This window comes from Macaca thibetana, chromosome X (assembly GCF_024542745.1).
Source record: "Macaca thibetana thibetana isolate TM-01 chromosome X, ASM2454274v1, whole genome shotgun sequence".
In the NCBI taxonomy this organism is placed as follows: domain Eukaryota; kingdom Metazoa; phylum Chordata; class Mammalia; order Primates; family Cercopithecidae; genus Macaca; species Macaca thibetana.
The window spans coordinates 134325196-134339205 of record NC_065598.1 but is presented as its reverse complement, the minus strand read 5'-3'; the positions used below and the strand labels follow the sequence as shown (position 1 = coordinate 134339205).

General features: G+C 36.1%; 1 protein-coding gene across 1 annotated transcript; it reads right to left on the bottom strand.

Annotated features, from left to right (window-relative positions):
- Positions 1-10311: 10311 nt before the first annotated feature.
- On the bottom strand, positions 10312-10776 carry LOC126946920 (putative SNURF-like protein). Its single transcript, XM_050777688.1, has one exon. It carries the CDS (start codon positions 10675-10677, stop codon positions 10378-10380), a length of 300 nt encoding a protein of 99 aa, XP_050633645.1. The 5' UTR covers positions 10678-10776; the 3' UTR covers positions 10312-10377.
- Positions 10777-14010: the final 3234 nt, after the last annotated feature.

Genomic DNA, 14010 nt, shown 5'->3' with positions numbered 1-14010 from the left:
GAGTGAACAGTCAACCTACAGAATGGGAGAAAATTTTTGCAATCTATCCATCTGACAAAGGGCTAATATCGAGAATGTACAAGGAACTTAGATGTACAAGAAAAAAGCTAACATTGTCCTTAATGATGACAGAATGATTTCCTTCTAATATCAGCAAGGATCTCTGCCCTCAGTACACTTATTAAACATAGACTATAAGTTTAATATCTTCATTAAAGCAAAAATATAATTTTATATGTATTAGAAAGGAAGAAATAAATCTCTCTATTTACAAATGTATTGTTGCACACATAGAAAATCCAAGGAGCCTACAGAAAATCTCCTGGAATTAATAAGTGAATCCAGTAAGGTTACAGATATAAGAGCAAGACACAAAAATCTATCACATTTCTATATATTAACAATGAACCTGTGGAAATAGCAATTAAAACAGTGCAATATGTAATCATTCCAAATGTAACAAAATCAGGAATACATGCGGCAAAACATGTATTTTATCTGTATGCTGAAAATTACAAAATTCTGATGAAAGAAATCCAAAATGACCCAAATAAATGAAGACATAGACCACATTCATTGATTGAAAGACCCAACATAATAAAGATGTCAGTTCTCTCCAAATTAATCTATGTGTTTAATATAAATCTCAGCAAATGAGTTTTCTTTGCATTTTTGATTTATATGGGAAGGCATAGGCCCTGGGATAAATAAAATAATCTTGACCAAAAAAAGTGGGAGGAATCACTCTACCTAACAAATCTTACTATATAGCTAAAATAATCAAGACAATGTAGTGTCAGTAGACGGATAGACAGATTGGTCAATCAAATAATATAAAGAATCTATTCCAGTCTGGGTGACAGAGTGAGACTCCATCTCAAAAAAAAAAAAAAAAAAAAAAAAGGAATCTAGAAGTAGACCTTCACAAATATGCTCAACTATTGTTTGACAAATGTACTAAAGCAATTCAATAGAGGAAAGATGGCCTTCTCAGCAAATAGTGCTGGAGCAATTGCATATCCACAGTCCAAAAAAAAAAGTAAGAATTCTTCTGAACCTCATACTTTATACAAAAATTAACTCAAAAGGATTAGAGGCTTAACTGTAAAACATGAAACCATAAAACTTTCAGAAAAAAACTTGAGGCAATCTTTGGAATCTAGGACTAGGCAAAGAGTTCTTAGATTTGGCACCAAAAGTGTCATCCATAAAAGGAAAAAGAGAAAAATGAACCTAAACGAAATTAAAAGCTTTTGTTCTTTGAAATTCCATGTGAAAAGGATGAAAGATAAACAACAGACTTGGAGAAAATATTTGCAAACAATACAGCTGACAAATATTTTTTGGTATAAAAAATATAAAGGTCTCTCAAGACTCAGCAGTAAAAACAAAAACAATCCAATTATAAAATGATCAAGAGACATGATGAGTGACATTTCACCAAAGTGGGTATAGAGATGGGAAATATGTACATGAGATGTTCAACATCATTAGTCATCATGGAGATGCAAATTGAAACCACAAGGAAATATTACTACACATCTATTGGAATGGCTAAAATACAATACAGTGACCACACCAAATGTTGGTGAGGATTCAGAAAAAATTGGATCATTCATTAATTGCTGTAGGAATGTAAAATGGTACAGCCACTCTGGACACCAGTTTCACAGTCTTACAAAACTAAGCATACAATTACCAAATGACACAAGTAGCATACTCTTGGGTATTTATCCCAAGGAAATGGAAATGTATGTTCACACAAAAACCTGTCAACAAATGTTCATAGCAGTTTTATTCTTAGTAGCCCCAAACTGGAAAGAGTCCAGATGTCCTTCAACAAATGAATGGTTAAAAAAACAAAAAACAAAAAACAACACTGTGGTACATTCATATCATGGAATGCTACTACTCAGAAATAAAAAGAAACTATTGATAGACCAAGAACTTGGACAAATCCCCGGGAAATTTTACTGATTGGAAAAAAACAATATCAAAAGGTTGAACAATATATGATTCGATTTATGTAACATTTTTGAAATGACAGAATTTCAGAAATGGAGGACAGATTAGTGGTTGCCAGGGGTCAGGGTTGGGGGAGAGAACACCAAGAGGTAGATATATGTGGTTATAAAAGGGCAACAGGAAAGATATTTGTGTTGTTGGAACTGTTCAGTGTTTTGAGTTTGTGGTGGATACATAAACCTGCATGAGAGAAAAAAAAAAACATAGAACTAAGTGCACACTAATGAGTACCAGTAAAAGTGGGGAAACCTGAATAATGTTGGTGGATTGTATCAACGTTAGTATCCTGGTTCTGATATTATACTATTATATAACTATATACATTATAGTTTTCCATAATGTTACCAATCAGGTAAAGTGGGAAAAGTGAACAAGTGAACTTTCTGTATTATTTCTGAACTGCACGTGAATCTTTAGTTATCTCAATGAAAATTTCAATTAAACACGTTACTACAGAAGTCTAGAGAACAGATGAGGAAATTTGACTTTGGTAAAACAAGATGCAGGATAATTTGTACAGTATGTTCTCATTATTTGAACAGATGCATATCTACATAATTGTATATTGGCATGGGAAATTGCTGGAAGGAAACATAAGAAATTGTTGAAGTAGTAACCTTTGGAAAGTCGCAAGTGGGAGGAGATTCACTTTAAAAAATATGCCCTTTTGTGGAACTTGATTTTCTTAAACCATGTGCATGTACTACTTGTGTTAATTTATATTTTAAAACACATAGAAATAGAATATCTTAGGTAAAATATAAACTTTAATGCTTTACAATATGAATTTTTATCTTCAATGCTATCATAATTACTACAGAAGTAAAGGACTCTATAAGAAATATCTCACAGGGTGCAAACAGATTTGCTGGTGTCTTTGTGAAACTGCCTTTGCAAAAATTGTAGCAGTGAGAAAATCATGACAGTGAAAGAGATCTGATCTAACCAACCCCCATCTTACCTTTAACCTCCAACCTGCACTTAGTGATGCCCGGGCTTGAGCCAAGCTAACTTTGGGAGAAATTTACTTTATAGTTTAAATCATATTAGCCCTTCTCTAAAACTAAACCGCCTTTGTAAAACTAATGAAAAATCACCAAGCTAGGAGAATGAGAGGAGCCTGAATTCTGTTAATATGCAGACATAAATGATAAACAGACATTATCCTGGAAGTCAGAAGATTTGTGACTTCCTCAATTACTCATGTAGATAACATCACTATTCTGGAGCCTAAGATTGGCCTTTTGTGATGTTTTTTCAGACTTTTGCATTTCTGATGATAGGATGGCTTCACCTGGACCTGCCAACCAGTCCTGTAGCCCCCACCCAGAAGTGAACTGAGAGAAGGACCATTTTCCACACGCTATGATTGCATCCCCAATCAATCAGCAGCATCTGTTCCCTAGCCACTGCTCTCCCTGCCAAACTACCTTTGAAAAATCCTAGCCTCTAAATTTTCAAGAAGGCTGATTTGAGTAATAATATAACTGTGGTATTCTGTTTAGCCAACTCTATGTGTGTAAACTCTTTATTGCAGTTTTCCTGTCTTGATAAATCAGGTCTATCAGGGCAATGGGCAAGAAGGACCCATTGGGTAGTTACAATTGGAGGAATAAATTTTCCTCAAAAAATAATTCCCATTGCCCTGACACTACAAACCCCCAGACTCCAGGCAACAGTCAATGGTAGTTTTTCGGAAATACGGTTCCTAGGGCCCTGTATTTTGATGCCAAACATTATGACGGAAACAAATTCTTTGTGCTTGTGTTTTGTCATTTATACTGTCTCATTGATTACATTGTAAATATGTGCATGGAAACAGGCGTATATAATTTTACAGTTAGAATCCTCCTAATGCTTGGTTGTAAATATCAATAATATTGACAGCAGTAGGTGGCGAATACTTTCTACAGCGTACCCGCAGAAAAGAGAGGAACTGATGTCAGATAATATAAATCAGCTGGGCCTAATTCAGAGCGCATCAGAATTCCTGAAAAGACTTGATACATTTTGACTAAATGAGAAACAGCTAGGGAACAGGTCTTCGGTACAATTAATTAATACATAGATTCTCTGAGACCTTTTGAGCTGAATGTAAGCCTCAGCCACATACAGAGGAAAGACTGCACAAACAAAAGAGTCTGTAAACAGCAAAGGTAGTAGGTCACACGTAGATTACCCAGGGCCAATGTGATTTTGAAAATGTTTATTTTATTTTTTTACACTGATGAGAGATGTCTGATAAATCAATCAATCACCCCCACAGCAACATTTTTATCGTAAAACCTATCTATGGAGTTTGAGGTTTCAGTGAGCCATAATCACACCACCGCATTCCAGCCTGGGCAACAAGAGTGAGATCTTGACTCCATTTAAAAAAATTATCTGTTTATCCCTTCATTTTTATTTTTACATCCTGTTTCACATCCTAGGAGGGAGTTGACAAGCAATTGTCTTGCTCTAACAGCTTTTGAAACAACTGTACAACAAGAAAATGACCCAATTATAAAAAATAGGCAAAAGACCTGAATAGAAATTATTCAAAAGAAGGCATACAAATGGCCAACAGGTATATTAAAAAATGTTCATCATCACTGATCATCAGGAAAATGCAAATTAAAACCACAATGAGCTATCACCTTGCATCTGTTAAAAATGGCTATTATCAAAAAGGTAAAAAATATGTGTTGTTGAGGATGCAGAGAAAAGAGAACCCTGGTACACTCTTGGGAATAAATTATGGAAATTACAGCCATTATGAAAAACAGTATGAAGGTTCCTCAAAAATTGAAAAATAGAACTATTATATCATCCAGCAATACCGCTTCTGGGTATATATCCATAGGAAATGAAATCAGCATGTGAAATTGACATCTGCACTCCCATGTTCATTGCAGCACTATTTACAATAGCCAAGACATGGAATCACCCTAAGCGTCCATCAACAGATAAACAAATAGAGAAAATGTGTTATATATGCACAATGGAATACTATTCAGCCTTAAAAAAGCAGGCATTTGTGACAAGAAGACATTATGTTAAATGAGATAAATAAAGGAATAAAAAGAAAAACATTGCATGACCTCACTTATATGTGGAATCTTATAAAGGTTAAATTCATAGAAGTAGAGAATAGAATAATTGTTGGCAGGAGTTGGGAGACAAGGATAGGGAGACAGATGTTAGTCAAAGGGTACTAAGTTTCACTTAGATAGGAGGAATTAGTTCTGGAGATCTATGGTATACCCTGGTAAATATAGTCATTAATAATGTATACTTGAAAATTGCTAAGACAGATCTTAAACGTTATCAACCCAAAGAAAATTACAAGAATGTGAGGTGATGGATATGTTAATTAGCTTGATTTGAGCATTTCACAAAGAATGTGCATCTCAAAATATGCTGTTGTACACCATAAATATTTAATTATTTTATTTGTCAATTATACCTTAATAAAGCTGGGAAAACAAACAAACACATACCCTGGGCCTGTGGCTCCCTCTTCCACAGACATCAAGGGCTGAACAGCATTAGTTTTCAGTACCCCTCCACCACCTTGGTTTTGTTAAGTGGTCACAGTTATGTTTAATCTTGAATGGCTACCATACTCCGCCTAGTAACACTTGAGACTTATTCCAGAGACCTTTGCACATGTAGATAAAAACTCCTGATCTTGGTTTAATTCAACCTCACAACATGTAGTTCTAGAAGAGCATTTCTTATAAGTTGGTTTTTAATTGAAGCTGGTCTCCAGGTAGGCCCCAAGAGTTAAGGTAAGATGCCAACCCCCTACATCCACTCTGATGTCTGACTTGCAGAAGAACTCCTAATGGAGCTGACTGGTGAGTGACTTGAGAAAACAGATGTGTTTTGACTGAGCAAGTCCTGATAACCATGTGTTTGATATTGTTTTTCACAATATACTCCTCTCCTCTCCAGGGTATTGCCAATCTATCAGGATAGCTTCACTTAGAAGACTTGCAGGCATCTCAGACTCACCATATTCCAAAACGAATTTAGGATTTTCCTTCCAAAACTTAAGATTCCCCCTCATCCCCTGTAATTTCAACTCCAAATTCTTGCTCTCCCCATTCCCATTACAATGAAGAAACCTTGTGGATAATCCCTCCACAATGTCCTTTAATACCCTTTTTTCTATTCCGATTGCCAATGCCTTAAGTCATTTCCTTATCATCACTGACACAAATTGGTGCAAAAGATTCTTTTGTTCCCACTCTCACTCTTTCTAGAAATAATGATAATAATAGTTACAATAGAGTTCTTCCTGTATGCTGGGTATTTTCTAAGAGCTTTATATTCATTACCTTGCTTAATTTTTATAACCATTCCATAAGTGCCATTATTGTTGACATATTACTGATGAGGAAACTGAGGCAGAGAGAAGTGAAGAAACTTGTCCAGGTTTACACATATACAGTGAGTGCCCAAGTTAATCTGTACTTCAGTGATTCTCATGCTTTATGGAACGTAAGAGTCATGGGGGAGAAGGTATGTTAAAATACAGGTTCCTAGACTCTACCCTTTGACACTCACTGATGCAATAGGTCAGGAGTTTGACTGGTGATCTGCATTATCCAAACACCACTGATTCTGATGGAGGTGTACCAAGGAATACACTATGAGAAACACTGGTCTACAACTTTCAGAGTAAAATTACTAAAACCACAAATCTCATATATTTACTACCTGCTTTAAAACCTGCTGATATCCCTATTGCTTTTAGGATAAAGTCCAAATTCTTTGGTATGGCATACAAAACCCTCCACAAAGCAGCTTCTGACAATCTCTACAACCTTATTTTCAACCTCTCCTCCCCATACCAGACTTCTTATAATTCCTTAGCTATTCTTTAATATATTCATTTACCTAACCACCATTGACAGAGTTTTTACTCATACTTGGCACTATACTAGAGGTGGAGATACAGCCAAAAAGATAGGGCACCTGCCCTTGAGAAACTTAGTCCAGGAGAGAGTAATTTTAAAGGGTCATATACAAAATACAATAAAAACAGAGGATAAGGAACACTGAAGTCCACCTGGGAGTCAACAAAGGTGTCATTGTGGAAGTAGCATTTAAGCTGACACTTAAAGGATGAAGAGAAGTTTACCAGGTAGACAAATAGAGGAAAGAGTAGTGTAAGTAGAGACATACAGCATGTATAGAAGTATAGAAATACATACTCCAGTATCTATATATAGTTCTGTAATTCTAGAATGAAATTGTAAAAGAGTGAGAGAGTAGTTCTCACAGTTGAAGCTAGAGACCTATCCACCAAGGGATACAGAAATCTAAGATGGCCCCCAAATTCCCAGTGTTAACTACACTGATTTTGCTCTGAATATAATAGGATATAACTCCAGTGTTTAGGTTACTAATCAACCGACTTTGAGTTCATAAAAAGGGAGATGATACTGTGTGAGCTCCTAAATGAGTATTAAGAAGTCAGAGATGTACTCCTGGCTAGCAAGATAGCAAATAGCAAATAGCAAATAACCATGTTGTGAACTACCTATGGGAAGCATGTGGCAAGGAACTAGCTGTGGTCTCTAGATACTGAGGATGCTCTCCAGCAAACAGCAATAAAATGAGACCCTCAGTCTTACAAATGCAAGAAAATGAATACTTCCAACAACTTGAATGACTGTGGAAGAGGACCCCGAGCCTTCTATGAGAATTGTAGCCCTGGTCCACACCTTAATTTCAGCCTGTTGAGACCCAGAGAAGAGGACTCAGTTAACCTGAACCTGAGCTGTCCCATGAAAACGCTGAGATTATACATTTGTATTGTTTTAAAGTGTTACATCTGTGGCAATTTGCTATATGACAACAGAAAACTAGCACATATACCATGCAAAAGAATTTAGATTTTGCCCATCGGTGATTGGGAAATAGTGAAGGATACTGAGCAGGATAATGACATTATATACATGTTAGAAATCTGAGCAGTATAGAGAATGAATGGTAGAAACTGAAGAGGAAAGTCCAGGTATTGCTCCTTTTCTTGCTCTACTTTGGGGAGCATGTTCCACAGTGGTTGTGCCCCCTCTGTTGTTCCTGGTAGCCCCTGCCTATATGATCTCAGCTCCTACCAGTAATCCCCACCATAGTTTTAGCTACCACTGGGCAGCTGCAATTTCAGAGATCTGATAACACTAAGTACATTTGTTGTCTTTAGTTCCTTGGTAGGCAGGTAGTAGCTAATCTCTGGGTTACCTTATGGCTGCTGTTTGGGTTTCCCAGCAATTTGATCACATATTATGCCAATTACCTTCTTTAAATTCCCTATGTCTGCAATTTCTGGAGTAGTATCTCTTTCTCGACTAGAGTCTCACCGATACGGGTGGCAAATTGACAACTATGGGTGATTGATCACATGTAAGGGAGAATATGAAGGATCTCAGATGACTTCTGAATTTGAGAAATCAATTGGAGGATGATGTCGTTCACCCCAAGAGGGAAACACAGAAAGGGGAAGAAATGTGATGGGAGGAGGCCTGAATTGTTTTCAGCATGTTTAATTTGATGTGTCTGTGGGACATCCAAAATAAAGATGTCCAGTAGGAATTTGGATAGATGAGCCTGTAAGCTCTATGAAACCAGAAATTGATATTGTCTTATTCTAAGCTACTTGTTACTTTTATGTTCTCATCTCATACTGCTACTGCCCTTTTCACTCCGTTACAGTCACACCGGCCTCCTTAATGGTTTTCAAACACAACAGGCATAGTCTCATTTCAAGACTCTTGCCCTTGTTTATTCCTCTGCCTCTAGCACTCATTCCCTAGATATCTGCCTGAATCACTCCCTCAACTCCTTTAGGCCTATGCTCATATGTTCATCTTCTCTATGAGCCTAGTATCCTCTGACCACTTTATTTTAGATTGGACCCTCCAAAGCACAACTTTATCTCCCCAATTACTGCTTAAGTTTTCTCTGTAGAACTTCTCACCATCTGGCACATTGCATATTTGATTGTTTACTGTACATTTTCCCCACTAGAATGTGAGCTCTACGGGGAAGAATTGTTTTGTTTACTGCTGGATCCTCAGTGCCTAAAATAATGTTGTATGAATTCGTTTGAATGAATGAATGAGATGTGTATCCCCAAAGGTGGTATGGGTGGTATGGGCCAATTTCTAAATTGATTTAGAAATCATCAATCTAAAGACATAAGAGTGGATAAGATTACCTGCAAAATATCGGTAGATTGAGAAGAAGGGAGTGCTGAAGATAGAAACCTGGGAAACATTAATATTTAGGATCCTTTAAAAGATGAGAAACCAGAAAAAGAGCTGAGAAAGAGCCAGAAAGGGAGAGAAAGGAAACACACAAATAGAGAGTGGTATATCAGAAACCAAGTCTAGAAAGAAGTTGGTCAAAAGTGACAAATGATGCAACCGGGTCAAGTATGAGTGACTGAAAATTATCTCTTGAACTTAGAAACTAGAAGGACATTGATGGCTTTGGTGGGAGCAGTTAACTCTAAGTGGCGAGTCAGAAGGCAGATTGCTGTGAATTCAGTGGTGGAAGATAAAGGATTCTGTATGTGGATAATTCTTTCAGGAAGATTAGTTGTGAAGGAAAAAAATGCAATGGTATTTGGGGGTTATGGAAGGAGTTCCTAAAATTAGGAATGATTTAGGCATTTTGATATTTATGAGTAGGAAGAGTCAACATGGAAAGTGGGTCAGAAGATATAAAAGAGGGGAAAAGGGAGGACTCATCAATGGGGAAGGCAACAGGGTGTAAGAGACATATTTGCACACAGGAGCATAAAGTTCAGAGTTATTCCTGATGATCTTTATTTTGTCACTGACCTAGGAACACGACCAAGTATTGAAGTATGCTCAGATGGGATTTGAGTTTCTGAGGTGAATTCCATTTTGTTTTATATTGTGGTCATTTGGTGTCAATCGAATAGGAAAATTTTAAAAAGAAATTATCTTAGATTTTCTGTCTTGACTCTTTGTTACGATTTCTGTGAGAGTTCCTTGATTTACTATTCCCATCCAATTCCACTTAGGATTTTTCTTTGTGGATATTTTGCCTCTGCTTGGGAGAAGAGAGGTAAAAATAGGTCACATGGGCCATGAAGTCCTCTGATAGACCGTTTCACCTGTCCTTATGTTTGGCAACATAAATATTCTTCTAGAAAATGAAATATTTTCTCTGAACAGCATCTCTGTATCCAGAAATGTTTATATTATGTATTTACCTAAAGATACAGCTTCCACAGCAACAAAAATAAAAACATGACGAAGGCCTCAATTCTTTTATTCTTACTTAGGATTTCAAAGTTGCTCATTTCTCTTTTTATTAGGCTATTACTCATTCCTTCCCGAATAAACAGAAGCAAACAGTAGATGGAGCCTGGTTTTTGCCCGGATTCAGCTTCCTCATTGTTCCAGTATGGCGTTTACCACATCTTGGTGTCTCAGTTATGAACGCCTGTGTCAGTTTGGCCTGGAAATCCACCACAGGCACTTGCTGCTGCTGAGAATGCCTCAGGTACAGTTGACACTCTTGGTTGCTCAGTGCAGCTGTTCTGTATTTGACTTGAACTTCCACCTCTGGCATGTGCTGTTCTGTAGTCCATCTCAGGTGTAAGTGATCCCTTGCTTGCTCCATTGCCTCACTGACTGGTCCTTAGGCCAAAACATCAGGCATCTCTGACAGCCACTCCACTCTTCATCCAACCTTTTAAGTTCTTCTTGGCGATAGGTTTGGTCTGCTACAAGTCAATCAAAAATGGTCTGAAGCAGTTATCCTACTGTATGGTTTTGTGAGATACCCTTCATTAAATTAATATGCTTTTTTCTACTATTGAAATGAGAAGAGGATTTTTATAATCATAAATGAATACTAAATGTTACCAATTGAAATACTTCTTGAGACAGTATTTTCCTTTTAATCTGATAATATGAAGAACTATAATGATAGAATTTACAGTGTGTCACCATGTTAGTATGTCTAGAATGAAACTTACTTGGTCATGATAAGTTATTTTTTTGACATAGTGGTGGATTGATTTCCTAACATTTTATTTAGAACTTTTGCATCTGTTTTCATTTGTGAAATTTGCTTCACTTTTCTTTCCTGTGATATATTTTTCTGGTAAAATAAATGGTTAGTTTTACAACTTTTTTATACTTTCAAACAGTTCAAGTTAGGCAATACTTATGCCTTGGAGATTATTAGAACTCACATATAAAGCCATTTGGGCCTTGTACCTATACCTATTAAGGATATAGGTCTTTGACTAAATTTCAATTTATTTTGTTGCTTATTGTCTATTGGGGTGTTCTATTTTTGACAACTTATGTAGCTTTAATTATCCACTTAATATAGGTTTTAATGTTTTGATTGAAATTGTACATAGCTTTATGCTTTACGCTTATACTTAAGACATCTTTTCTGTGCCTGTGGTTATATTCTCTTTTTCATTTAAATGCTGTGATTTCTCTATTTTTTTCTTAGTCAAAATTGCCAAATGTCTGTTCATTTTCCTTTAGTCTTTTTAAAAATCTTGTTTGTTTTTTTTTTTTAATTTACCTTTACCAGCAAGTCCTGCTCCTTCTACCAATAAAATATATTCTATATCTAATCACTTTGTATCATCCTCAACACTAAAGCCTTAGTAAAAAATATCATAATATCTGGTCTAGGTTATTGCTATCATCTCTGAATTGGTCTTGCTGTTTTTCTCACCCACACCCAATTCGTTTTCTATATTGCATTTGATTGATCATATTAAAATACAAATTATACTTTCAGTAGTTTCCCATTGCAATGGGAAAAAAATTCAAGCACCTTCCCTTGGTTTTTATTAAGACTGAATGAGCTCATCCCCACTTACTTCTCTGATGCCATCTCTGGCTATTCTTCCCTCGGTTCCTGGCTCTCCAGCTACCCTGGCTCTTGTTCACTTTTTTTTTTTTTTTTTTTTTTTTTTTTTTTGAGACGGAGTCTCGCTCTGTCGCCCAGGCTGGAGTGCAGTGGCCGGATCTCAGCTCACTGCAAGCTCCGCCTCCCGGGTTCAGCCATTCTCCTGCCTCAGCCTCCCGAGTAGCTGGGACTACAGGCGCCCGCCACCTCGCCCGGCGAGTTTTTTGTATTTTTTAGTAGAGACGGGGTTTCACTGTGTTAGCCAGGATGGTCTCGATCTCCTGACCTCGTGATCCGCCCGTCTCGGCCTCCCAAAGTGCTGGGATTACAGGCTTGAGCCACCGCGCCCGGCCCTCTTGTTCACTTTTTTAAAAAGGGCTTTCTTGTTCCTACTTTAAAGTCTTTTCAATTGCCATGTCCTCTCACAGAATGTCATTCTTTTCGTTCTTTATTTGGCTGACTCCCTCTCATCCGTCAGGACTCAGCAATGTGACTAAGTGACTATTTTAAATTATTTATATTTAATTAATTTAAATTCATAACATATTTTAATTGCTATAGCTTAATATTATTTTATATTAATTAAATATAATTACATTATATAATTTAGTATTGTATTATATTTAATAGTATAATATATTATAGCAATTAAACATATTTAAATTTGTTTATTTTTATTTAATTAAATATAAAAAAATGTAAAATTCAGTTCCACAGTTGCATTTCAAGTGCTCAGTAGGCTCAAGTGTAAATGGTGGTTACCAGATTAGATGGTGCAGATTATAGTGCAGATTTTCCATCACTACAGAAAGTTCTATTGAACAGTGCTGCTCTAGAGCATTGAAAACACTTATTTAAGGCTTCATTAAAATATATTGAATGACTTTTGAGTTCCACAGGGATTGTTTTGTTACATTTCAAGGTTTCCTTGTTACATCTTTAATTCCTTTCTTATACTTTATTTAGCTTTATTTATGTTGATTCTTTTCATTGTTTCCTGAATTATAAATGAAATTTATTTGTTGTTGGCCTTTATTTTTTCTAGTTAATGCACTCTATGGTGTAAATTCTATACTGAATAAATGTTGGCCAGAGGTAGATATGTAGTTTTTAATTATTTGTTTGCTTTAAAACTATCTGTAATTTTCATCATAAAGTTGTCTTTAACTCAGAAATAATCTAGGAGAAGCACTTCCAGAATGGTGCAGTAAAAACCTCCAAAATTCTACTTCTTTATAAAGTATATAAAAACTCTAGCTAAAATTGTCCAAATTAAATTTTCAGAATTATAGAAACTAACCAAAAAAGACTTGCAATAATTTGAGGAGTGTTTATTTTTAAAACATGTTTAAATCATGGTAAGAACCATAAGCTTTGTGATATTTTAACTAGCCTGTTCCCATCCCCCTTCCAGCTCTTCATAACAATAATCTTCCTTATCTGTGAGGGATATGTTCTAAGGCCCCCAGTGGATGCCTGAAACCGCAGATAGTGTTAAACCCTATATACAATTTTTCCTATGCATGCATACCTATGATAGAGTATAATTTATGAATTATGTACACCAAGAGATTAACAACAATAACTAATAATTAAATAGAACACTTATAACAGTATACTGTAATAGAAGTTATATAAATGTGGTCTCTCTCAAAATATCTTATTGTACTCCACTCACCTTTCTTCTTGTGATGATATGAGATGATACAATGCCTATGTGATGAGAATCATATGAGGTGAATGATATAGGCATTGTGACATATCAGTAGGCTAATACAGACCTTCTGACAATATATCAGAAGGAGGATCTTCTACCTTGGGTGATCCTAGATCATCAAGCCATGATAATGTTCATGGTTGGATGCCAGGAATAGATGATGTGGATGGTTAGGGATTGATATGGTTTGGCTGTGTCCCCAGTCAAATTTCATCTTGAATTGTAGCTCTCATAATTTCTGTGTATTATGGGAGGGACCTAGCGGAGTTAATTGAATCATGGGGGCTGTTTCCCCCATATTGTTCCCATGGGTAGTGAATAAGTCTCACAAGATCTGATGGTTTTTTTTTTTTTTTTTG